Genomic DNA, 25,065 nt, shown 5'->3' with positions numbered 1-25,065 from the left:
GTAAAAAACGCTTTTTCAAACATTTAACGATTTTTTAGGTCAGCCACGAGCACACAAATATTTTAGCATAAAAATACGAAATATACAAACAAATATTTATAGGGATGTGTGCGTGTGTTTGAGCACAGTCGTACACAGCATACATACTCGTACATATATAAGTTTTTCCCTTAGCTTAACTCCATGAATGTCAGACACACTGACACACACACCCACCCACCCCTCAATATAGAGTGCAGTTTATGAGGATTTCCTCTTGGAACTTCGCGTTTTGTAATGCGAAACTTATTAACACACTTTAGGATGTGCATTAGGAGTATGTCTCTGTGTGTTTTTGTGTATTCCTGAGCTCTCTAATTGCAGCGCTTACACTCGGAAAAATATTCAGGAAACAATATACATATGCAAATTTCCTGACTACCAGACAAATGTACAACTTATTTTCGTACACATTACACAAAACGATGGACTTGAAGCAAAATGTAAATTTTTGGAAATGCATTTGTACATGTGTACAATGAAAATATGTATGTAGACATTAATGTATGTAAATTTAAGAACTTATTCTTAAACTAAAAAATATGTTAGAATTCTTAAAATTATTTTTTGTCTGAGACACGGACGGCATTGGGCGCAGTAAAGTTTGGCATAGTGTACGCCTAGTAGGGCGTGGCCTTGCCACGGCTTGACAATCAACATGCAGCAAGCATCTGCTTGCAAAATTATGAAGAAGCAAAATTGGTGCAGAATAAGTAGGAAGGAGGCGACGGTCTGTTATTATTGAAACCCATTACCCCTCCGCCCTGCTTTAGCATCATATATGCCACGCACTGTGGCACCTCTCTCTCTCTCGCTCGTTCGCTCCGCGTGCCTCTCTCTTTGGTGCTGTAAATAATTTCAAAGTCTGCGTACGTTCGCAAAAATAGGTCAACTGTATTGTTGCTGCTGCTACTCCTGCTGCTGCTGCTGCTGCAGCTGCTATTTAACTGGGCGTGACGGCAAAAGTGGCAAGCTGAAGTTGCATTTGCCACGCCCCTAGATCTCCAACTCTCCCCTAGGCCCAACGCCCCCCCACCTGGGCTTAGAAGCTTTCGACCATAAAGTGGCTGCCACAAAAAAATGCACCGAATTTTTACATATTTCTCAGCCTTCTGCCAGTTAATTGGGCTGCAGGAGGGCGTGGGCGAGGCAGAGGAAGAGGAATATACTTATATAAGCATGTTGCACAGGATCAACTGGTGGTTAATATTTGATGGCTGCTACTGGTATTTCTCCTTGCAGCTGCACTGGGTGCCCTGCCACCTGCCACTGCAACTGCCACTGCCACTCACACAGAGCTGGCTTAACTGCAGCGACCTACTTTCCGACAATGCATTTTTGCAGAAGCTGCAGTGGGGCACAGGCACAGGCACTGGCACGCAGAGGTATACAGAGAGAAAAGGAGAGAGCGACAGAGAAAGACAGTGATGGAAGTCGGGGAAGGGAGTAAAGAGACAGGGGCTGTTGCTGGGGCCGTGGGTAGTAAGTGTTGTTCGAGGGCTGCATCAACAAGTACACACCGAATAATTTCCCGTACAGCCGAGAAGCAAGCAACAGAAAATGAGTGCAGAAGTGCTGGCTCCTTGATTTTACTTTATTTCTGTGCCACTGCTAGCGCTGCATCTTTGGTGTAAGAATTGAAGTTCCCCATTACGAGGGAAACGAAACGATAATAAATGGAACTCTCGTACTGCAAGGCAAACAACTCTCTCGCCAGGCAGTGAGGAATTACCAGTTTTACTTAAGGGAATTTATCCCCCTCCCTGTGGCATTGTATATCAATCTGTTGAATGCACATGGACACAAATCGTAAAATAAAGCATAAAATGTGCATACGAAAATGGCTTTGAAGGAGATTAAAAACCATAAAAAATATGATACATAATTATTATACTACACGAAAAATTCCAAGGATATATCCAAGTAAAATAGCATTTTATAAGACTATAAATCTACAACACACCCAACCATCAATACTTTGTACCTTTAGCAACTATAGCCGTATGATATAGTGGTCTGATTGAAAACATCTTTATGAGGTATGCACAAACATTTGGCATATGATATGATATATATATATGTATATGTATGTAATTTGGGATAAGAAATAAATAAATATTTTCTTGGCTCTATGAATTGTATAATGCTGTAAATCTATTAAATATATGTATATTGGTACCAACGACAGAAAAACACCTGCACAAGTTTTTTCGAACCTTAGCTGAACTTTCTGATTTTCACCAATCGTTACTTTATTAGCAGAAACTAAACAAAAAAATAAAAATACCTTATTATCAATATGAACTAATTTCTAAGATTCAATATTATATGAAAAAACCAACGAATTCATTTTTTTTTTTAATTTTTATTTAAGCAAAAAAATTTAATTTTCTTTTAGTGGTGGCAACGCCTAAACATTACACGAAAAATTGTGTAGTTTTATTTACTAACAAAGAACAAAGGAGTGTGTGTTTGTCCAAATTTTGGCCCAGCTTAATGTACATACAAGAAATCCGAAGATGCTGCTTCTGCTTCCGACTAATCATAAAGAACAGGCAAATTAACTCGCCTATAGACGCTGACCAAGAATGTGTACAATATACATACATTGTATGTATGTATGTATGTATGTATGTAGGTACATACTCCCAATATCATTAATGAGGTCGGAGACGGTTCCTTCTGTGCGTTACAAATTTTGCTGTGCAGCATTCGCCCAAGGTTCTATTTTTTCTCAATTTTAGATTATCATTGTACATATGAACAATTTTCCGCCGATCATTTCTGTTTGCTACGTTTTTATTATAAAATAATCCTCATTTTAGAGGTAACCCACTTTTACATTCATCTTCACAAATTCGTATGTATATGCGAGTATTTTAGGTAAGCGCCCAGCCCAATCGTATGAATGAATCCCATGTCTCGCTCCCAAGGTTAAAGCTTTAACTGCGGACACTTTTGCTACCCCGCCGTAGCCCTGTCATTTTGTGACCAAACGAACCGTGAAAATGCTTTGCTGAAAACTATAGAAAAGTCAACCAGCAGCGCGAAATCTTTGTGGTAACTATCTTTACATTTCACTTATATTTCACATATACATCTACACCAAATCTACATACATATATATGTATATATTCTGGTTCCTCAGAATTTGAGTTGGAAATTTCGCAGAGTACTTGGCACATTTTGTTCGTTGGCTTGGCTGAAATAAATTTTGCAAACAACAAATAATAAATAAATAACTAAGAAGCAAAAGAGCAAGCTGGACAAAAAACGAGAGTAGAAAAATGAGCAGGAAAAATGCCAAGCTCGTGGAAGACACGGAGGAGGAGGAGGAGGAGGAAGAAGAAGATGGAAAAGATGATGGGGAGGAAACAGAGCAAGAGCCAAGGCAAATGCAGAGGCAGAGGCAAAAGCAAAAGCGAGGCAACGAGTCGAGTCGAGTCAAGTTGAGTTGAGCCGAGTCCATGTCCTTGGGCAACTTCCCACGCAAAAATGTTCACCAGCAAAAGGTTACACCAACACACACACACCCACAGAGAGACACGCACAAAAGCAATCAAAGAGAATGGCTGAGGCACACACAGATATTCGCACAGACACACACACACACACACAGACGCACTCAAGGCACCGACAAAGAGAAGAGAAAACAACATAAAAATTAAAGAAGCTTTAAGTATTCTCGTTGTTGTTGGTGTTTCTACTTCTGCCACTGCCCCCTGATGCTGCTCCTGTCAGAGGGTCCTGGTTCGGGCCCTGTGGGTGAAGCGTTGAGGGGTGGGGTGGATAGAGAGAGCGGTGCCCACTGGGAGGGGGCTGGGATGGGTCTTTTGTGCGTCGGTTGGTCCTGCTATACGAGAATTTTTCTAAGAATTTGCACGCTGTCAATGTTTATGCGCTCTCACGCACTTTGGTCTCTCTCTCTCTCCCTGCTACACACTCTCTCCCCCTCTTTTTATCCGTTTGAGAGTCTCTCTGTGATAGCTCTCTCTCTCTCTCTGTCTCTCTTCTCTCCCTGTTTACCTTAAAGCTCTGCTCTCTATGTGTTAGTTCTGTGCGAAATATATACAAATGTGCAGCGATTATGGCTAAAAGATCTTTGTGCCGCTGCGAGATACATTTATACAGATACAGATACACAAAAGTGTTGGTCCATTGATGCGGATGTGTAGGCAATGCTCGAAAATTAATTCGAAAAAATACTTTTAATATTCAAAAGTAGAGCAAAGGAATATACAAAATATTTCTGTATATGTATATGTAGATATGTATATATATAATGAACATTTAGGCATATATGTACATATTTCCGATGTCTTCCCCCACTTTCTAATCGGCTAAATCTCAAAATATTAGTATTCGATAAATTATGTATGTACTAACATACATATGTACATATATGTATGTATGAGTATTTTTAGCCATTTTGAAGTTGGCTCGTTTGTTGCTCTCCTGCCTCACATACCCGTACCCGCATTTATGAATTTTTTATTTATATATCCGTGTAATCGGCATATGAGCGCACATGGCAGCTGAGGGACTCACAATCAGTATGAGCGACCTAATGGCCGAATGGCGCTCTAAACTGTATGAAATGTATCCACTAGCAGCGAACAGCGCGATAATAATTTGGAATAATTAAAAGATTTAACGAAAATTTTCCCAATCAGTTTATCGCCTTTCTCAGCGTTAATCCCCCTTAAAATGCATTCATTTGGTTTCTGTCATGGTCTTAGAAATAGTTCGTACAATTGGACGCGTTTGTCCTATCATTGAGTTTCCCCGAACAGTAGTCCAGGCCGATAAGGAAGTAGTCAAAATGCAAGATATGCACTCTGTTCAACATTCATAAATCATTTAGACACATAATAGAAGCATGGGGCCAACTAGGAGAAATCTTTAGTCATTGATGGGCCTCTGCGGGTCATTCAAATCTATTCCTATCTTACTGATAAGCTAGGCACATCGTACTTAATTATAAGTAAGCGAAAACGTAGTGATTTCTCTTGAGTAAAATATTTTTAGTTATTTTGCTCAAAGAAACATCTTCAAATGGAAATCTAAGTCGTCCGCTTACTGACACTGACACTGATAAGCTGGAAATAACATTCAGATACATTTCGTTCCGACATGAGTCAGAGAGAGCGGAACTATTGTACGTGCGATACGATTTCCTTCTAAGCCAACTCCAGTCGGAAACTGTGCACTGTTTAATGCAATCTGCATTCTAAATATATTTCAAATATGAGAGCAGCGTGCCAGCAGAAAACGCCTGTCGATTTTTCCTATGTCAGAATATTATATATATATTCGTATGCAGTTGCCCCGGTATCTTACCGCAGTTATTCTCTCAACTTATTTGATTATAACTTGACTTACGTGAGGCTGAATGGGAATGGCAGGAAGGAAAACTACTCTCAAGACTATTCTCCCAGAAGGTGAAAAATATTTTTGACTCTAGATTTCCGCAATCCACTCATATGTGTGTTCAGACCTTAATTAACCTCCTCTCAATATAATCAAAGAGACACGAGATTTAAATCCGTAAGCTTTATTCTCAAATAATATTTATAATATACAAATCAAAGATGATCTAACACAGCCGAACTCATGAGACCCCACTGACCACATTCCCCTCATGGCACCAACTCGTCCACGTCGTAGCTCTTCTGCGAGAACTGACACTGGAGCTCCCCCTCCTTGGGCTTGGGCGCAGTTCGTCTCTGGCGATGGCGCATTCCGCCGAGCAGACCCACCAGAAGCAGCACGAAGAGCGCGCCGCTGGCCACACCAATGATGGGAATGGTCCAGGGATTCAGCTCGTCCTCGTCATCGGTAGCTGCGTCGAGGCTGAGTATCTGGTCGAGCAGGGTGCGACGACAGCTGAGAGTGGCGTTCTGATCGGCGCTCTCCTCCTGAAGGTAGCCGTCCGCACACTGGCAGAGGCCCGACTCGCTGCAGGTCTGGTGGGGACCACAGCCGCCCTGGAGACAGCCCGCCTCGTTGCTGTTGAACTGTTTCTCCCGGCACTCGCCGCGGAAGAGTATAAAGTCCTCGGCGCAGTCGGTGGCGCCAGTCTCGGTGGCAATGGCTGCCTCCATTGTACTGTATTCCGTTGTGTCCAGCTCATCGGCGATCGACTCGGCACTGACCTCCGCGCATCTGTCCTCCTCCTTGTCCCACAGATACCCCGGATTGCAGGAGCAGCGCTCCACGTCGATGCACTTTCCGTTGGCACAGCCGTCACCCAGCTGGCAGGTGGGCACGCAGTCGCCACTGACACCGTCGCCGGAGGGGGCCAAGTGCTTGTAGCCCTCGCGACAGGCACAAGTGTTGGGCGACACGCACTGGGAGCCACTGGCGCAGCCCCTCTCGCAGATGGGCTCGCAGTAGTGGGTGCCGTCCTGGTGGTTCAGGGCGGAGATGTAACCGCTGATGCACTGACACCGTTGCGGCGCCACACAACTGGCATGGGCGGGACAGCCCCGATCGCAGACGGGTTCGCAGAGACCAGACTCCACCTGGACGAATCCCTGGCAGCACTCGCTGACCAGCTTGTAGGTGACCTGCTCCTCCTCGGCGTTGTAGAACTCGGTCTTCTTCTCGGGCTTCTTCCAGAACTTCCACTTGGACGGTGGCTTAACAATGGTCCGCTGCTTGGTTACGGGCTGCACGGACCGCACGGTCACATTCCGCTCGCAGTAGTTCTCCCGCAGAGAGGTGCCCAGCACGGGACTCAGCAGCAGTACGAGGCCCCAGATGATCTTCATTGCGAGTATTCAGGAAACTTGTCTGAGCGCGTCGACGTTCGGCTCAGAACTAAATTGGCCTGACAATGGCCGATCGCTTGAGACCTAAGCCGGGCTGGCCGGAGGGAGAGCAGGCAGCCAGACGCAGGCAGAGGGACACAACAACATCCGCAGCCATAGCTATAGATAAGTTCGTTCTGGCAATCTCGGAGGGTTGCTGCATATCGCAGGCACTGCCAAAGGTCACCCCCGACTGCCAGACAATGGGCTCTGATGCTTCTCACTCTCTCAAACTCGTAGCTACAGACATACATATATAGCTCTTTCAGTATTCCTCTTTTATGTCTCCACTCGTATCATAATGCCCGCTTAATAAGTCGCCCGCATACTGACACTGATAAGGTGGCAATCACATTAAGATACATTTGTTGTTCATTGAGGAGCGCAGCTCGTTCCGACATGACTCAGATAGAGCGGAACTATTGTAAGTGCGATGTGATTTCCTTCCTAGCTAACCTCCAGTCTCAAACTCAGCACATTTTATCGCAATCTTCGAGTATTTTCTAACTCAGAAGAATATTTTCGCTTTCGCTCTCGTGGAAGGCCAGAAAATATTTTCCAAACCCAAACCAGTTTTCTTTTCTCGCTTTTCATATTAGTTTTATTATCGGGTCGTCTGGTTTTCTACCTGATTCTGCGCCCATGTACCTGCTCTTGGGTAACCGTAACCTCTTAGGTGTAACCTTTTAACTTTGGGAATCAAGGCAGTGAATCTCTGGGAACGGGATAGAACGTAGGTCCTCCTTTTGGGCAGACAGCAACTCTTGACAGCCACTATGCTAATAAGGGATGCATAGTCGCCTTTGGGTAATAAATATGGGTTTTTATGCTCGATAAGTACAACAGTACAGGAGGATATAAAATGGATTGGTTAGTTTAGGTTGGTCCAAGATGGTATACTGAACAATTGTTGATTTTGGTATTTATACATTGAAATTAGGAAACACATTTTAATGTAAAAATATTCCCAAAACATTTTGAAGGTCAATAATTGCCAGACTCTCCCTCGAACAAATCAATTGTCTTGGCTTTTATATGCTCCCTTTTTAGGCGACTTGAGTATTTTCTAGCCACAGCAGGTCTGACGTCATTGGGCCTGTAGCATTTGTAACTTTTGTCACGCTCGTTTCAAGTCAGGATCCCTGGGACAATGTTTTGAGGAACACACACTCGCTGTGAACCCAAAAGGCACACACCCACACACATGTGGAGTACGCAACTGTCAATGCAAGAACAGGCGTCGTATAGGGCACGTATCCTGGCCCACTGGAGACCCCTCCCACCCGCTCCGGGCTCCCGTTCTGTCTGCCGGGCGGACTGCGCCTCGCCTCCCTTTATGGAACATATGAACGGATGAATGACAGCTGACAGAGAGACAAAAGTGTGTGTGACACAGTCACATTCTAATCTAAAATAATTGAATTGAAGTCAGATTGCAACTGATGCCTTGTTCTCGCTCTCCCAGCGACTATGTTTGTGTGGTTTGTTGTGTGTGTGTGGGGGTGTGTGTGTGTGTATCTCCCAGATACAGATACGGCACGACGAGCATCTTTTGTGGGTGTTTGTTGGTGTGTGAAAAGTGTAACTGTTGGATAACAGATAAACGGCAAACCAAACTCGTCGCTGCTCGGCATGTGCCAGTGACAGTCAGAAGCAACCCGTATCTGCCTTTGTATCTGTATCTGCAGGCACCCTTTGCTTGCCTCTGTGTCTATTTGGCAGCCCACAGCTCACATATGCGCAGCGCCTCCCAAGATAATTAATGGTTTAGAGGGATTTTACGCTAACTGGATTTTGGTTTGTCACATCAGTCCGTGCAGGGCTCCTCCTCAGTCGGAAAATTCACCCGCTGGCAGCGCTCTGCCCGAGATTTCTCACGTTGGCAACTGCAATTAGGTTCGGGGACCAGTCAAAGTTATTTTGCCTAAGTTATTGCCTCGGCTGAGGTTGCGATTCGCGACCCGCTAATTGCCAGCTATAAATTTGCATTATCTCACGTAGAGAGACCCGAAAAGTCGGCAAAGGAAGTCCTTTGCACCTTACTCGGCTCCCCTCCACTCTGTTAAATTATCTAAGTTGCTGTCGGCCAAAAAGTTTGGGCCTGGCCATGTGACATCTGCTGCTCAAATGCACAGGCACGTAGCCGCTACTGCTTCGCCTTGGAATGGGATTTGATTGGATGGAAGTCGGTGGCAGAGGCAGTGCCAGAGGTAGAGAACTTGGTCATGGACAGTTTAACTGGCAGCATGTTAAGGTATTTCATGGCTTAGCCTTTTCTCTCTCTCTCTCTCACGCTCACCTCGGCTTGTGCAGCCAAACTTTCGGCCACACAAAAGTTTTCAGTTCCCAAATGATATGACAATAATTTTAATTATAGATTAGCAGACAAATCCTCGAATGAGCACTAAAATTGCCTAAATTATGGCGTCGGAGCCAGGTCTGCTTGTGCACAGCATCTTCGAGACTCCGTTTACCCTACCATGTACATCAGTCCCGTGGTTTTATTAGACACAGTATGACAACTCTAAATATGATTATGTATGCGTTTGATGACGTTTGACTTTCAAATCGATTTAGAGATCAATGTTTCAGCTCCTTAGGTAATCAATCTACAAAGAGACGTTTTTCATAATTTAAAAATGAACTATTTGTTGAGATTCAAAGTTTACACAAGAATAAATATAAATATAAATATGAGTATAAAGCAAAATATTTTCTTCAATGCCCAAGCCACAAAGAAAATCTCTTTGCTTAATACAAATCCGGTCTCAAAAATTACATATTCAGGCAGGCTCCGGTTTTTATATTCACTTTGCGTTCTACTTTTCAGCAAATAGACATACTTTCTATTTAAAGGCGCTCTGGAATCCGCAAAAGTCGATTTATTTACTCCCTGTACTGTTGAGCGCAAAATTTACTGCGTTATTTCCAGCTTATACAAAAAGGTCTCTGTTATATTTAACAGATACCAATTTTTTCAGATCCAATTTTGAGATGGGTTTAGTTAAAAATTATTTATAAAAAAGAGCATAAGCTCAATTTCACTGGCCGTTCACTTTTCATTTCGGCGAGAATATGTTGCCGTTTGCAAATGCGGGAGCGCCTTAAATTTTGTTTTTAAAAGTATATCACACATTTCTTGTGAAATTGAAAACCGGATCCTGCCTGATTATAATAGTTTAGTAACAGATAATATTTTTTATCGAAATCTCCATCATCTATCATTACTTTCATTATTTTCGTTCTAGATGTTTTGTTTTTTCTCCATTCACACAGTATATTGTTTTCCTAGTTAAAGAACTTTTTAAGTAGCTCAAAAATTTTAAATTCCTTGAAAAGTAATGTTAAGATTATTTGTTTGTTGCAAAGTCAGGGTCAATGATGTTTTCAATTTAATTTAATTTATATTCAAGTCTGAAGGAATTAAGCAATGCTATTCCTATTTATTTCCAGGTACTTCACTTAATACCCTTCCATATTTATCCCTAAACTTTTAATAAGCATCTGAACGACATTCCCTTGCTTTGTTCAATTTTCGTTAGCAGAAAATTCTTGACTTTCCGTCAGCGGAGCTAACCTTTCCGCTGCGGCCACTATGCACGCCTATGTACATATATTTACCAGAAGCCCCTCTGCCCTGGCCTAGTTTCGACTTAAATTAAGTGGCCTAAACAAAAAAAGAAAATAGCTCTGAGAACCGTTAACCTTAAATTCATTTTTCATTCGCGAAGTGAAGGTTAATAGAAGAAACGCAGCCAGCTGAGGGAAAGGCCCAGCAACAACAACAAAAAGTGAGCATTGTGTGTCATCCTTTGTGTGTCGGACTACAAGGATGTTGTGGAGGAGGGGTAGGGCGGGAGGACACACGTGAGAAACTTTGCAAATGGAAAAGCGAAACTGAACGCTGAATGCTGAAAACTGAAAGCTGAAAACTGCGTCGCCGGCTGTGATTAAAAAGCAGCTACGCCATTTGTTGTAGATATACTCGGGTTTTTTCGTGTGCCACCCCCACGCATCACTGATGTCTCTTCAGGTGGGCTACGGCCATTTTCATTTGCTGGAAAGTTTAAGGTCCTTCATACATAAATAAGCAGTAAGCAAGCGGCGACGGCGTCGGCGTCGGCGGTGTCGCCTCAAAGTACAGCGGCAAGCAGCAGAGGGGCACGGCAGAGCGGCAACAACTAAGCGGACATGACACCCTCCACAAGAGCGCACTTCAGAGAGGACCAACAACAACAGCAGCAACAACAGCAGCAACAGCAGCGGCGACACTCATCAACAACGGCCCAACAAGAGCGATAAAACAAGCGCAACAAGGACTCTGCAACGCGAGACGCGGCGCGGCGCGACAGGACCCAGGACCAGCACGACACATCGTCCTCAGCCGCGAGTCCGCCACGAGCCGAACAGCCGCGAGTGCCGAGCCTGACAACGCCTATGCCAACGTGTGGCAGACTTTGTCAGTGTGTGTGTGTGAGTGTCCTTTCAGCAGTCAGTGTGGCAGTGTGGCACTGTGGCAGTCAGTCAGGGCTGCTGGCACATAATTAAGGACATCGTCGGCCAAAGCGAAGGCAACAGTAACAACAACGGGACAGACATTACTGTTTGAGATGCTCTTACTGAATGGAATTAATGGCATCGAACTAAATGTGATAGCTTATAAATTTAAGGGCTTATTATCTGTTTAACTATTATTATAAATATTTTCCTATGTGACTTCCTCAAGGAAATAAATTGATGCACAAAATATTTGCTGCTAGATGTAGTTCCATACATCCAATCCCTCAAATTATTTTTCGTATTTTGTATGTATCTTGCGGATTTTTCTAAACGAAAACTGAAATTTTAAAGATTTAAAACTCTCCAAAAAAGATCATTCATCACTTCTGTTCTGCCTGGACAAACAACCCTACGCACTTCCTATGCCACAACGAGCTTTCAAGGGTATACTATGTAGGGACATGGCTATAGACACACTCACAGTTGCACTTTTGTTTCTGCTGTCTTCCCTCTGCCTGGCTGTTTGCATTTGAATTTTCTGATGAGTGTTGGTGTGCTATGAGTGTACGCCCCGCCCCACACACCTAGCGTGTGGGTGTGCCGGAATGGCGGAGTCTGGATGAATGAATGATGAAAAGAAATGGCTAAAGAAGCTGCCTGGGCCAGAGTCAGCACGAACAAGCACGAACGGCAGCCTGGATGGTGGGTCTGGGTCTGGGCAAAAGACAAAGCCTCAAATGAGCATAATGAGCATAAGAAGGCGGCAAAGCCAAAAGTGCTCTCAGGCGCAGTCGGCTTGGGACAATGCAGCACGAATTGTGTCATGTTATTAATGAAAAAGAGCCAAGTGCAGGGTAGCGGTAGGCGGCTGGCCAAAATGAGCAGCGGCTGTGGAAGATGGAAACAAAAACAGGAAGCCGGAGCACTTTTAATATGCAACATGATAGCAAATGTGTCCATATGCGTGTGTTTGTGTGTGTGTGTGTGTGCTATGCGAAATGAAAATGAGACAGAGAATGAAAATGAAAATCAAGCAAAAGCCCAAAAACCACGGCACCAGAGCAAACAAACGGACAGACGGAGCGTGCGTCAAGTTATTTATTTGGCAATTGTTCGCTGCTTTTCATTGTCCTCGGAGTGGCAGCCACTGCCACCGCCACCGCCCCCCCCCCCCCTCTCTCTCTCTCTGTTTTCTCTCGGACCACCCACTCAGCACCACCCAACAACCCAACCACCCACCAACTGTGCCAGCTGTGTATTTGAATGTGTCTGTGTGGTCTTCAAAGGTCAATGGAACAATTTTAAAATGCTTGCCCGAGAAATAAACCAAAAAGCAAATCAAGCCCGAATGCGTACACGGGGACAGGCATTGCAACCTCAAGGGTATCCGGAGCTCGTCGGAGGGGAGCCAACCAGAGCCAGAGTAGGATAAAATACCTAAATTATGCCTGTGGTTATGGCCGTTGCTCTGTGAGAGAGCTGCTTATTGCAGCTTTCGATGGTGATGAATTTTTAGGGCGTGGATCAGGCTTTGTTTTCACAAACTACATTTTCGTTATACTCTTCGTTCGCAAAAATGTATGAAAATGTATCTACCAGAAAAAAACTGCAAGAAATACAAAAAAGTGTTTTAGGAGCTTCACATTTGAAAACTTAGTTTTAAAAGTCTTTACAATATTTTTCGTAATAGATATATTTTTAATCACTGAAAAAGCCCTGTTTAACCATTCTATTGCAATATATTTTCTGACGATTTGGGAGTGAATTCGAAACAAAATAAATGAATGAATCTCTGAATAAATTTAATTATTGGGAATATTTGGAACCAATTATTTATTTTTCGCTGTTGTGTTTCTAATGAATATAATTAGACATACAAGTATACTTCGCACTCACCTTTTCTGTCTTCCTCTTTGATTTTGCAATCAATAAAGTTGGGCGATCCAATTGGTATATAAATAGTTAGTTGATCTAGGTGAATAATTGTTATTAGAAATGCTCCATTTATTGTTTTATTCATTAAACTTGGTTTATTTCTCTTTTTCAAATACTTTATCAAATTAGTCTTCCGCGACTTCTTGAGATTTCATGAATGTAATGCCAGTAATTTGAGCTCAATAATGATTATTACTTAGTTAGATGCGATTATCGGAATATGCATATGTACGACTATGTATCGAGTGGATCGAATGATTCAATTAAATTCAGTGTGGACAAATTTCCACAATAGATTTTTGTATTTTCTTTGGTATTTATTATATCAATCTTGTGCGTGTTTTGTCAGCTTATTGAAAATTTGAGCGGCATTCGCTGCGCTTTTATAACAATTTCCGTTAAGTGGGTTTTCTATATGATAGAAAATTTGTATTCAAAGTGATTTCTTTCGGTTGTTGCTGAGTATTACAAATGATATTAAAATCGTTTTGTCGCCTCCTGGAGTACACTTGTGTGTATACTTTTTATACTTATATCGTTCGAATATATTTTACAGTATATACAATATATTTAAAATATCTTTCCTCGTCATCATTATTGTTTAATGCTTATAGTTTCTTTTGTGCAGTTTTTGTTTTGTTTTAGTTTATATTTTAAGCCTTTTTTCATTGCTTTAGTAATATTTGTTTGGGGGTTTTTAGTGTCTTACGATAAAAGATTTTTCACGCAGTTTTCGATTTTCGGTTATTTTCGCGCACTGTTGGATTTTTGTAATTCCTCTCACTCAATCAGAATAAATATTGCTTAGCCTTAAATTATGTGTATATTTTTCATTTATATAGTTTTTCTGTTTTTGTTTTAGTTCTGTCATCCATAGCTCGTGGCTGCAAGGCGGAAGAGAAAGGAAAGGAAACGAAATGGAATTTAGTTAATTTCACAAACCACAAATTATTCAGCAGGCAATCATCACGGGTTTCTCACTTGTTGACAATACCCCAGAATATCTTTCGGTTTTAGTCCCTCCATCCTCCCACACACAATATGAGCATAAAAGTAACCATTGCCATTTATTTTTTGGCACCTGTTATACACACACACACACACACCGCATACACCTTCACAAAGAGCGAAAGAGCGAACAAAAGGAAGAGAGGGAGAGAGAGCGAGAGAGTTGCACTTGACATGTATCCGCAAGATACTTTCCATTTTGAAACAGCATTGCCTTGATGGTCAATTAGAAATTTGGCAAAACATTTGCGGGGCCATCAAATCGAATCGAAATAATAAAAATCAAAATGGAAGATAGGGAAAAATAAAAATAAAAAATAGATGAAGGAAGGATGTGATGTGAAGTGGGAAAATGTTTGTGTGTGTGTGTACAACAATGTTGCGACGGGGACAATCATCCTGATGCTGTAGCTGATGCTGAGTATGATAACGATGATGATAATGATGATGATTCGATGTTGATGCTGATGGAATTTTCACAAAAAAAGAACCCCCACACACACATGAGGAAAGTGGGAAGACAGAGGTGGAGATGGAGATGGAGATGGAGATGGTGAAGGGGAGGGAGTACATATTTTGCACAAGAAGAAATAAGAATATCAATTTCCTCCTCTTGGAAGGCGCACCACACACACACACCCCCCACACGAGCTCACTCACGCAGTTCCATCTCTAGCATACACACACACACACACACACATACACGCGTGTTAACGATGGTATATATCATATATATACATATATATTCATGAATAGTTCGGTTGTTTTACCTGATGGTCTGGTGGTCTGATGGTCTGATGGTCTGGTGGTACACACGAGTATTCGAGCAACGTTTTCTAATTTATTCCCATGTCTGTATGTGTGTGGTAGGCATGTATTAGTAAATATGTATATGGCATTGTAGTGCACAGTACACGTACACGTACACGCACGCACGCACACATTCACACAGATACACGCGCGCGCACCGTTAGCGACAGACAACAGGCACACGCACACACAAACACAAACACACTCGCACGCACTCACGCACACGCACACGCACAAAGAGCACACACAGATGCACGGGACACGGCAGAGGCAGAGGCACAGGCACGGGACACAGACCACGACCAACGCGACGCGACGCGACACTCCGCTGATGGAACTCAATCTCTCAGTGGCTGTGCACGGAGAAAAAGGCAACTGACAGCACAACCCGAAACCGGAACACCAACTGAATCCGATGCTCGTCCAACAGTGCCAGCCAGGCAACCCTGGAAGTGACTGCAGAGGCGACGACTGCCAGCGAGCCCTGCCCGAGCATCCAACGAAACATCCTTGTGCAGAAAACGAGCGATTGCTGTGGCTGTGGCTCCAGCTCCAGCTCCAGCTCTTGCTCGGGGCTCAGCGAATCGAATGGTGGTGGGGGGTGGGTGGGACGATTTTGCCAGAGCCATGGCTGGAAGATGTGACCATCCACGAGTCCTAGCGAGTCGTCAGGACTCGTGACTCCTGTGCCTGGAAGAAGCTTGAAAGCTCTTCCCTCAAAGCTCTGTCCTGTCGCTTACCTTGTGGAGGCTGTAAGAGAGTGCTGGAGATGCGCAAATAGTCGCTCTCTCTCTCTCTCTAACTTTTTCTCTTTAACTCCCCCAACCTCTCTCTGAAGGCTGAGCCGAGCTTTCGTGGTGTTAGTTAACCTAGAGAGATGCTCATTGAGAGGGTGCGGGTGGGGGTAGGTGCTGGCGATAGAGACGTGCTCCTGTCGATTCGCATTGCGTTTGTAGTTGTGTGTGGTCACCCCCCGATGGTAGATACTTTCCATGAGAAATGGGTTATTCGCTTGAGATAGATAAAGGATAGTACAAAATATTGATACAGGCATAACAACACGACCTATTGAATAAAGTGCATAACCCCTTAGGAGTTAAGAGCGCCATTCATCAGTCAAATTCTATGCTCGAATATTGGTATGTATATAAAGACATGCCGCTGGTAAAAATAAAAACATTGAACGGAAATATTAATTGCCCAATAAAAACCAAACCCTCAACCCTGTATTTAGTGAGAGCCACTTCTAAGCATGCCTCGAAAAACTGAACAGTTTTCTCGTGCCGCTGTAACCTGCATTACTTGACCTGCTGTACTGGAAACGCGATCCCCCAATGCAATCGAAACTAATTTGAAAGTATTCAAAGTACACGAAACACATTCATTCATGCACTCACCTCGAATACAGGCTAAGCGAGCTTGCACGCATACTAGTACCAGCTCGCACACAGGCACGTCAACGCTCTCTCACGCATAGAGACCCAGCATGCGTAGGGTCCAGCGCCAAAAATGATTTATGACCCCACAAAAAAATTAATTTAAAGTAAATTCGCATGAATGAAAAATGGCTTTTACAAACGCAAAACTACAGGGCGCCCTCAGAGCGAGAAATTCACAGATGGAGAGTGCGATACAAAGGAAGTCTCAGAGAGAGAGATGCTGCATAGAGTCCTGTCAGTTTTTCTCTTTGGTTCGGGACACTTGTAGGCAGCTTTCTCTTAGCACTCTCTCTTCTCGAGCTTTTAACTAACTCTCAAATTACTCTGGCGTGCCAGAATACCTGCCTTCCATTGCAGTTATCCCTGTTTGTCCTTCCAGTGGCTTCCAAACCTCTCTACCTCGCGCACCCGACGCGCAGCTGCACGAACGACAAAGTAGTGGCAGCTCCTGCTCGGCTTTTTTTTTTGCTTGGTATTCCTTTTTGTTTTTCCCTCGTTTGGTATCCATGAATGAAGGCTGCTACATTATCAGCAGGCAGGCTGGCCGACTATCGAGGCATTCGCGCCTGGCACGCAGCGAGGTGCAGACAGGTCGAGGCTGCCGAGACATGCCAAACGCCATTCACATCCATCCAGGCATGGATCTTTTGTCCAAACAGCAGACCGATTGTTTTTTGGGCTGCTGAATTAACATTTTTGATTATCCAGCATAGCCCATAGATTTTCCTTGATTGCGTATACGCAAAATGGTTGTCGCCTTTTTGCTGCATACTTTCCAGCGCTGAAAAAAGGAGTTTGTCGCTGGACTCTTTTTGTAACATACTTTTCCAATGATGTTGTAAACAAACAGATGCTCAAAATGCACTCGATTGATTAATAATATACGTAATTATTATTATACCGAGTACAAGAAGTAGAATGAGATGGCTCTGAACTGTTGAAATATTTTCCATGTCTTCAATATTTGCTATTCCACAATATGTTTGAGCATTTACACCGGATAAAATCACCTAATTGTGCCCACTTTAGACTCATATAAACTTTTCCCAGTGCAGTCAAAGCGATTATAACAATTATTCTCGTAAACTGCACAAATTAAAATCTATAACATACATTAAATTAAAGCATTCAGATTAGTGCGCTGGCGGTAATTAAATGAAAATGGTAAACAAAACAAAACTGAAGCCAAAAGGAAGGGTAATTAATTTTCCCACTCCACTCCCATTTTCCCCCACTTTTCCGCCTTTCCCTGCCTCATCCTTGCACCATCTCTCCTCTCTGGCAGCAGCCCATTGTTGTTTCTGTATCTTTTTGCTGTTGGCCTTTGTCGCGTGCTCCGTCAATTGCTTTATTTTTATCACAAACACAAAGCCCACACACAGATACTCTCTCACACAAAGATACACATTTGTTGTGGCTGTGCCAGCCGCAATCTAAGTGGCCTGCTCCAGTATCTTTGTATCTCTCTGTGCTGTTTCGTGCGAAGCTTTTCAGATGATTCCGCCGCCCCCCGTTGGCTCTCTCTCTCTCTCTCTCTGCCTCTCGCTCCTGCCCGACCACAGCTCTTTGTTTGTGCGGATTTTATTTAATTTTCCTGGCACTTTGTTTGTCTGCCTGTTTGCTTATTTGTTTTGATTTTTCATGTTTCGTGTTTCAGTTCTGTTTTCCCAGGGTTTATAGTTGATTTTGAGTTGTGTTAACCTTTGCCTTGGCTTTGGCTTGGCTTCGGTGGAGAGTGTGTCAGTCCTTCGAGAGGGATCACAGAATGGAAATATCAAGCATACGACGCGTCGGGAGGGTTCAGCGAACTCTGCTTTGAGCTGGGGCTCGTTCTTAGGGGCTCTGGGTCTTCTGGCACCTGCTTAAGTTTCCCCACTTAAAGCTGTCATTTAATATTTGTACCATCAATCGCGTTGTATTGACCCATTTAACCAATGTCCATTCCATGCCCACAACTCGTTCACTCTTTCTCGTTCTCTCCCCCCATTGGATGGCCATTGGATGTCTGCTCCACTTGGCAGCCCTGCTCAAATATTAATTCATATCAAGGTTTTGGCATTCATTTTCAATCCAACATCCTGAACCCCCAAACCCCCTGAACCCCCCGAATCCACTGAACCCCCCGTTGGCCCGTGGCCCAGTTCGTTTCGGTTGGGATCGGGTAATGAAATTTAAGCAGAATCGCAAACAAAGTTGTGCAATAAAATCAACAAACCGCAAATAAAGTGCAATTTAGAGCGGAGACTACGAAAGGCAGCAAAAAGGGAAAAAAAAGAAACGAAACGAAAAAAGGAAAAGGCTTTTCCCTGCACCCTTATACATATACGGCAAACCCCGCACCGAGGCAGGGATGTCTCCGACTCGAACCATCTGCAGGACTCCTTTCCTCAGACTACACGAGCAGCCAGATTTTGGTTGCATTTCCTTGTTAAGAAAACGGCAACAAAAGGCGACAAATTTTATGGAGAGCAAAGACTTGCCGGCGAGGCCGTACTGGAACTGCATTTGTAGTCCTGCCAAATTGACAGCTTCAGTCCTCGTTCACTTCATTGTTTCAATTCTCCCCTCTGATTTCCCGATAATTTATGCAGCTTGATTTCGCCTCTCACTTTCTGCTTGTTCACTTTTCCAATTGATTTCGTGACTGTCAAATGAATTGTCGCCAGGCAGCGAGCACTCTACTCCTATTCCATTCCTATCCGAAAACTGTGTCGAGGACATTGACGTTCAAAATTAGGCGAACCAATACTCGGGGAATTTGGTTTTTTTATTTGCTCGTTGGCATCGATAAGGCTTGCACAGGAGGCGGCGGAACAAGCCCAGGTCAAAAGCTGATTGCACTTGGAAACTGCAAAAGGAAGACGAATTTCTGTTCAATTCAAGGTGTGGGAAAGTCAAAGGAATGTGGAAAAAAATGTAGCAAAGAATTTAAATGCCAGTGAACCAGTTATAAAACCATATAAATCTTGAATGACTAAGCCATCAAATAGAGCCCCAAATATTCGATGTTTAGTTGATTGAATCAATAATTTAATTTTAGCTTAACACTTCCCGCTCTGGCGTGACTGCAGATACCCATGCACTATGGGGAAAATTCCAATTTTTCGGGTATTAATTAATAACTTTTAAACTAAGCAAGATTTTTCGATGCGGTTTTTTGATTTATGCTATGTACACCCCTAGAAACATTTTTGGAAAAAGTAGGCGTGTTACCGCCCTCATTTATAATATTAAAAATTGGAATATTTTTATTAATATTTATTGACTATAATACTCCTTTATACATAAAAATAGAGTTTTACTTTTGGAAAAACTTCATTTTTATGAAATTCAGGAGCTAAAGGAACAATAGTTAATATTGATAGAAATTTTCTTAGTTTTTTCTTAATTCATCTTCGAAATCCTTAAAAGTTGAATATGGGCCTTCAATTTCACATAATAAGAGGATTTAAAAATCGATGGGAAGGGCAAGGCCTTTATGCTTGCTGCTTGAACCAACATAGAGACATTGCTCTTGAGTTTTTGATAGAGCTGCTGCTTGTTTTTTTAGCTCCTACCCCTTTAACAAGTAAGCCAACTTTGGATGACCAATTTGTCGATTATTGTTCCTATTCGAGTCGCTTTTGTATAATTTTGTTGTGCTCATTAACCAGTTTTAATGATTTTTTCAAAATATTTTTTGTTCCGCCTGCTTTTTTTCCATTTGGCATTCAAGGTTCGGCACACAATTTGACTTTTACTCTTTAAACATAGCACAAGTTTTAAAACATGATTGTTTTTATTAACTCTCTTCAAAAAAAAAATCCAGAATCGCATTTTCTTGATTGCATTTGCCTTTTTCCTTGCGCCATACATCAAACAGCTGCGCGTTTGAAAACTCGAAGTCCGCTGCAAAAAATTAATTTGCACAGATAGTGCGCAAAAGTGCGCATTTAGACAAACTGCCTTTAAATCAAAATTATTAGCTCTACGACATACAATTGGACGTACACTTGTCAACCCTAATTCTTTTTTTATTTGTCTCCACGAACTTGAAATATATTTCCAAAAAATGTGCTTTGAGAACGTTTCCTACTTTTACAAAATATTAATAGAACACGCACAACAACAAAGTATTAGTACAACCATTACATAGCTAAGAATGTTTCGCGTTTGAATAGTGGCATTTTGAAAATAGGCTGCAAAAATATTGCAATCTTAAAGCAAGTGCTTTTCTACAGCAACAGCTGACTTTAACAGCTGTTAGACATAACAGTGCTATGTTATATAACATTTTTGGTATTGGACTATACAGTTTGAAGTTTTCTTAATATGTTACCAAAAAAAAAAATTTTAATACTTTGAGAAAATGACTAAATTACCCGAAAAATGGGAATTTTCCCCATAGTGCCATGGCTCCGTCGTGCCTTTTGAAGCAACTGGCAATACACATTGCGCGAGTCAGAGATAATGGAAGGGAAATGCAATCCGTGTGGCATACGAGAACATGACTGTCGAAATTGCACTCGCACTTGACGGTCGGGACTGAGCTCATTTGGCATTTCGTTTCAGTGTTCGCTTTACATTACTCATATCGAAACGAGTAAATATGATAAATGATATGCGAGGGAAGGGACTTATGCTGATGGACCTGCGATGGCCGAGGCTGCCATTTCAATTCAGGACACGACGTTGATAGCGGCTTATCAGAAGGAGGGGACCAGGCCAAAGGAGTCCGACAGAACCAGGACCGAGAAGGACAAACACTTTATCGCAATTTTAATCCCTTCGATGGCTTCAAAGGAAGGAAAGTGCAGGCGCTCTGGTCAGCGGAAGTTCGACCAACTGAAACTGCGACTGCTCTCAAGGCATGGCACCTTTACGCGATTTTTCCATTACTCTGGGAAAGGTCCTTCTCTCGTCCACCCAGCCACTGCCCTGTCTGTGGCGTTCTGGTTGCTTTAATGCAATAATCCTTGAATGTCGGACGCACGAACGAGTTGATAAGAATTTCAATTTTTATGACAAGTCAACTTTGCCAGCCGGCCGGCAACAACAGAGCGGGCAAACGAAACGGACTCAATCGTGCCAATGGCGGACAATAACAATAATGGCAACAACACCAGCAACACCAGCAACAGCAGAAAGTGCAACAAATGCAACAATAATAGCATGGCCGATTGCACCATTACCGCTACGAACACTCTCGAGTCCCTCAGCTCCTTTGTCCTTATATTTCATCCTTTTACACCTGTAACTAGTGGATGTCACGGGTATGCTACGTTCGTTATACCCTAGAAACACATTTTTGTTGCTGCCAGCAATAAAATGGGTTCATATTCGAGTAGACATTTATGGCGAAATTTCATTTTAGATCGTTTTACCACTGCAAAGATATACAAATTATTTGCGGGTATCCTCCAGTCGGAACCTTTGAATACTCGTATAGAAATTTACTCGTTTTTTTATATACATATATTTTGGCCTGCAGTCTGCAGCTGGAGCGCTATGATTTATTGGCATGCAACACGGACCTCTTTCCCGGAAATGTGTGTGCAGTCAGCCATTTTGATGCGAAAGTGGGTTGACTGTGGCAGCCCGGAGGCTTTGTAGCAGCCAGTTGTTGTTGTTGTTGTTGTTGTTGGTGCAACCAAGAGCTCAGATATCAGTCGGTTCGCTTTTGCACACGACTGTCTACAAATTTGCATCTCCATCCATCTGCAATGCCACACGAGGAAGCATTCCCTATTGGCGGCTGTGTTGGGTTAATTGCTGAATGAGCGGTCGTCATGGAGATTGGAAGGATGTTTTCTGTCACGCACTCATATTGTAGCTGAACGCGGTGTTTTGAGGTACAGAATTAATTTACTGTATTCTTCCCATGGAATCTTCGGGAATTAATCTAAGATAGGAATATAAATAAATAAATATACGAAAGAAAATGGCACGTCATTTAAATCATGAAAATGCATTATACCAAAGCCAAAAATAAAGCTGAAAGTGAACCACAGATATAAAAAATTACTAGAGTGATGGACCTGATGTTTTATCAAAATTTTTATTGTACAGATTCCAAACACACGACAGATTAAAAATTCACTACTTTAAGCTTTAGGCAAGCGCAATTAGAATTTCTACCCAATTCGAAAAATTCAGAGGCCATCCTCAGCGCTTTATTATGGTTTCGCCCTTAATAAATTATGAAATTCCCATGTAATTGGAGCATCGCTTAAAATTCATTTAGAGCTTTTACTCGTAAGTTCATTTGGAATGGAAATGCTCATGCAAAACTTTTCACTCACTTTATTTTCATTTTCATTTTGTTTGGTTTTTGCTAAATGCCACACCCCAAATCCCCAGAAAATTACGTCGATTATTCAATCATTTTGCTATCATCCTTTTTGCAATTCTCTTTCAGCAGCAGTCGGCACAGCCGTCGGGGGCTGCAAATGCAGACGGACATGACTCTGATTTGTTGAAAGTTTCGTTGTCAGCAGCAATTAAAACAACAACGCCTACGCCTACGCCCGCCTCCCACTAAAGCCCACTAAAAAATGCACAGAAATTACGAAAGTTGTGCAGCACTAAAAGCCAACACAAAAACGGAGAACGGAGAACGGGGAGCGGAGAGCGGAAAACTGCAAACAAAAACCAAACCAAATTGAAGCCTGGCTTCCCACACCACTGATGGAATATTTCCGCCTGGACCCGGGACTAGACCTACGACTGGGACTGAAACTAGGACTGGACCTAGGGCTGGACGAAGGACTGGGAGTGGTCCGGGAAGCGTAGGGAAAAATGAAATTAAATACGGAAAAGCATGAGGGCGGAAAAGCGTCAGACGACGCCGACCAGCAGGCTGAATATAGCCTGAGAGTCAATCGGTGGCAGAGCTATTTCAGGTCCTGTCCGTGTCCTTGTCCGTATCCGCATCCGTATTCGTGTCCGTATCCTTTCCTTCGTTTATTGTTCGCATGCCAAAATTTTAACTGCACACCAAATAAATAAACACATACATATGTACACAGATACACACTCGCACGCACACATGTGCAGCAGTAATTGTTGCAACTTCAAAGGCAAAAAGGAAACCCAAACTAAATGCAGTCCTGTGTTTCCTGTAATGAAAACTTTCGAAATTTTGTTCCTCTGCCACTTTTTCATACCCTTGCAGAAGCTTTTGTTTTTTCCTAGCTGACAGCTACGTAATGGCAGAAGCATTTCTACGTCTACTCATAGTTGGTATTCTTGACCACCACTTAGAGACGAAACCGCCAAGGCGTTTGAGTCTGTCTAACGACCACTATATTTTTTAACCGATGGGTCTACAAGGGTATCTTAAGATTCTGCCCCGAAACAAGCATTCCTCGCTGGTCTCCTGCTTTCTTTAGCTTTTTTGGGCTTATAAAAAAGAGGCAAAAAGAGATTAAGAAATTCGCATTGTGTTGCAGTGCAGTTGTTGCTCCAGTAAATAAAGTAAAAATTCCATTAAAATTGAAAGGGCAGGGATTCGGATACAAACAGTCACGAAGCGAGCTTAGCTTCTATTTTTCTGGCCGTTGTTTGGACTTCGCCACCGGTCAGAATTGCAATTACAATGGGCCAAGGGTAACACAGAGTGGGATGTGGAGAGGGAGCCACGGGTACACGTAGAGCTGGCCAAGGGCCATTCATGCCGGATGAGAGCTCAACCAGCAGAAAAAAGTACAGAGAACGGACAATGCACCTACTGAAATATTTATAGTAATAGCAAAGAAGGCGAGCAGTTTTAAATGGAGCTGATTTCAAGGGAAATTAATGTGAAATTGCCAAAAGAACTGAAAGAGGGAAAGGAAACGTAATTAAGAACTGCAAAAAGGTCTCAGATTCAACAGTTCTGAGACGAATCTGGAATGGAAAATGTTTTATTTGGCACATTGGGATACTGAGTAATATCTCCTCGAAACAGCAAGCTGTAAACGAAGTTTTCTTAAACTTACGCGACGCTTTACGAGTAAATCAATCAGCCCCAGTCCTTGCAGCAGTTTCCTCTCAGATTGCACTTCAAGTTCAGGTTGAGCTGCTCGCAGATGAAATATTCCATTTATCATGTCCTGCATCCGACTTGAGCCAAATCTTATCCGGCAACTTCATTCCGCATAACTATCACTCATGACGTATAAGTAAATCATATGGCACTTTCCTGTTCATTACGCGAGCCAAATGGGCAAGCACCAGCATAAAAACGAGAAGCTCCAAAAGGACTGGCGCAAAAAATATGAAGGGAAATTTATTTTGCGGAACTAAATTGAAATAATTTTGGCAGCTGAAATGTGTACAAAAATATTTTAATACCATATACACACAAAGATGGAAGCAGATAGAGCCGAGAGTCCCAGACTTGCTCGCAAATAAAAACAGTTTTGCTTTTCCCAACTAGGAGTATTCCTCCAGACCATCTGCAGTGCTTCTGGCAAATATGTTGGCTGTTCCTTCTTCCGCCACGACTGCTGGCACTGGGCCAAGTCGTCGTAATTTCAGCTTTTTTGTCCATTGGCCAAAGG

General features: G+C 42.7%; 2 protein-coding genes across 3 annotated transcripts in view; both read right to left on the bottom strand.

The window, feature by feature from the left end:
* LOC111079589 (neuronal acetylcholine receptor subunit alpha-7) overlaps positions 1-15,528 on the bottom strand; it is a 59,365-nt gene extending 43,837 nt beyond the window's left edge. The window contains exons 1-2 of one of the 2 annotated variants that reach the window (XM_041595318.1): positions 15,402-15,528; positions 13,248-14,170 (exon numbers count right to left, since the gene is read on the bottom strand). The gene's annotated coding sequence lies outside the window, so the exon portion shown is untranslated. Of the gene's footprint in view, positions 1-13,247; positions 14,171-15,064; positions 15,221-15,401 lie in introns of those variants that run through there. The other variant, XM_041595319.1, reaches the window with a different exon arrangement.
* On the bottom strand, positions 5,587-6,854 carry LOC111081662 (multiple epidermal growth factor-like domains protein 10). Its single transcript, XM_022377779.2, has one exon. It carries the CDS (start codon positions 6,810-6,812, stop codon positions 5,679-5,681), a length of 1,134 nt encoding a protein of 377 aa, XP_022233471.2. The 5' UTR covers positions 6,813-6,854; the 3' UTR covers positions 5,587-5,678.
* Positions 15,529-25,065: the final 9,537 nt, after the last annotated feature.

The sequence above is a fragment of the Drosophila obscura genome, unplaced genomic scaffold (assembly GCF_018151105.1).
Source record: "Drosophila obscura isolate BZ-5 IFL unplaced genomic scaffold, ASM1815110v1 contig_46, whole genome shotgun sequence".
Taxonomy (NCBI): domain Eukaryota; kingdom Metazoa; phylum Arthropoda; class Insecta; order Diptera; family Drosophilidae; genus Drosophila; species Drosophila obscura.
Note: the sequence above shows the minus strand (reverse complement) of the source record. Positions and strands in the feature narration are given on the sequence as shown.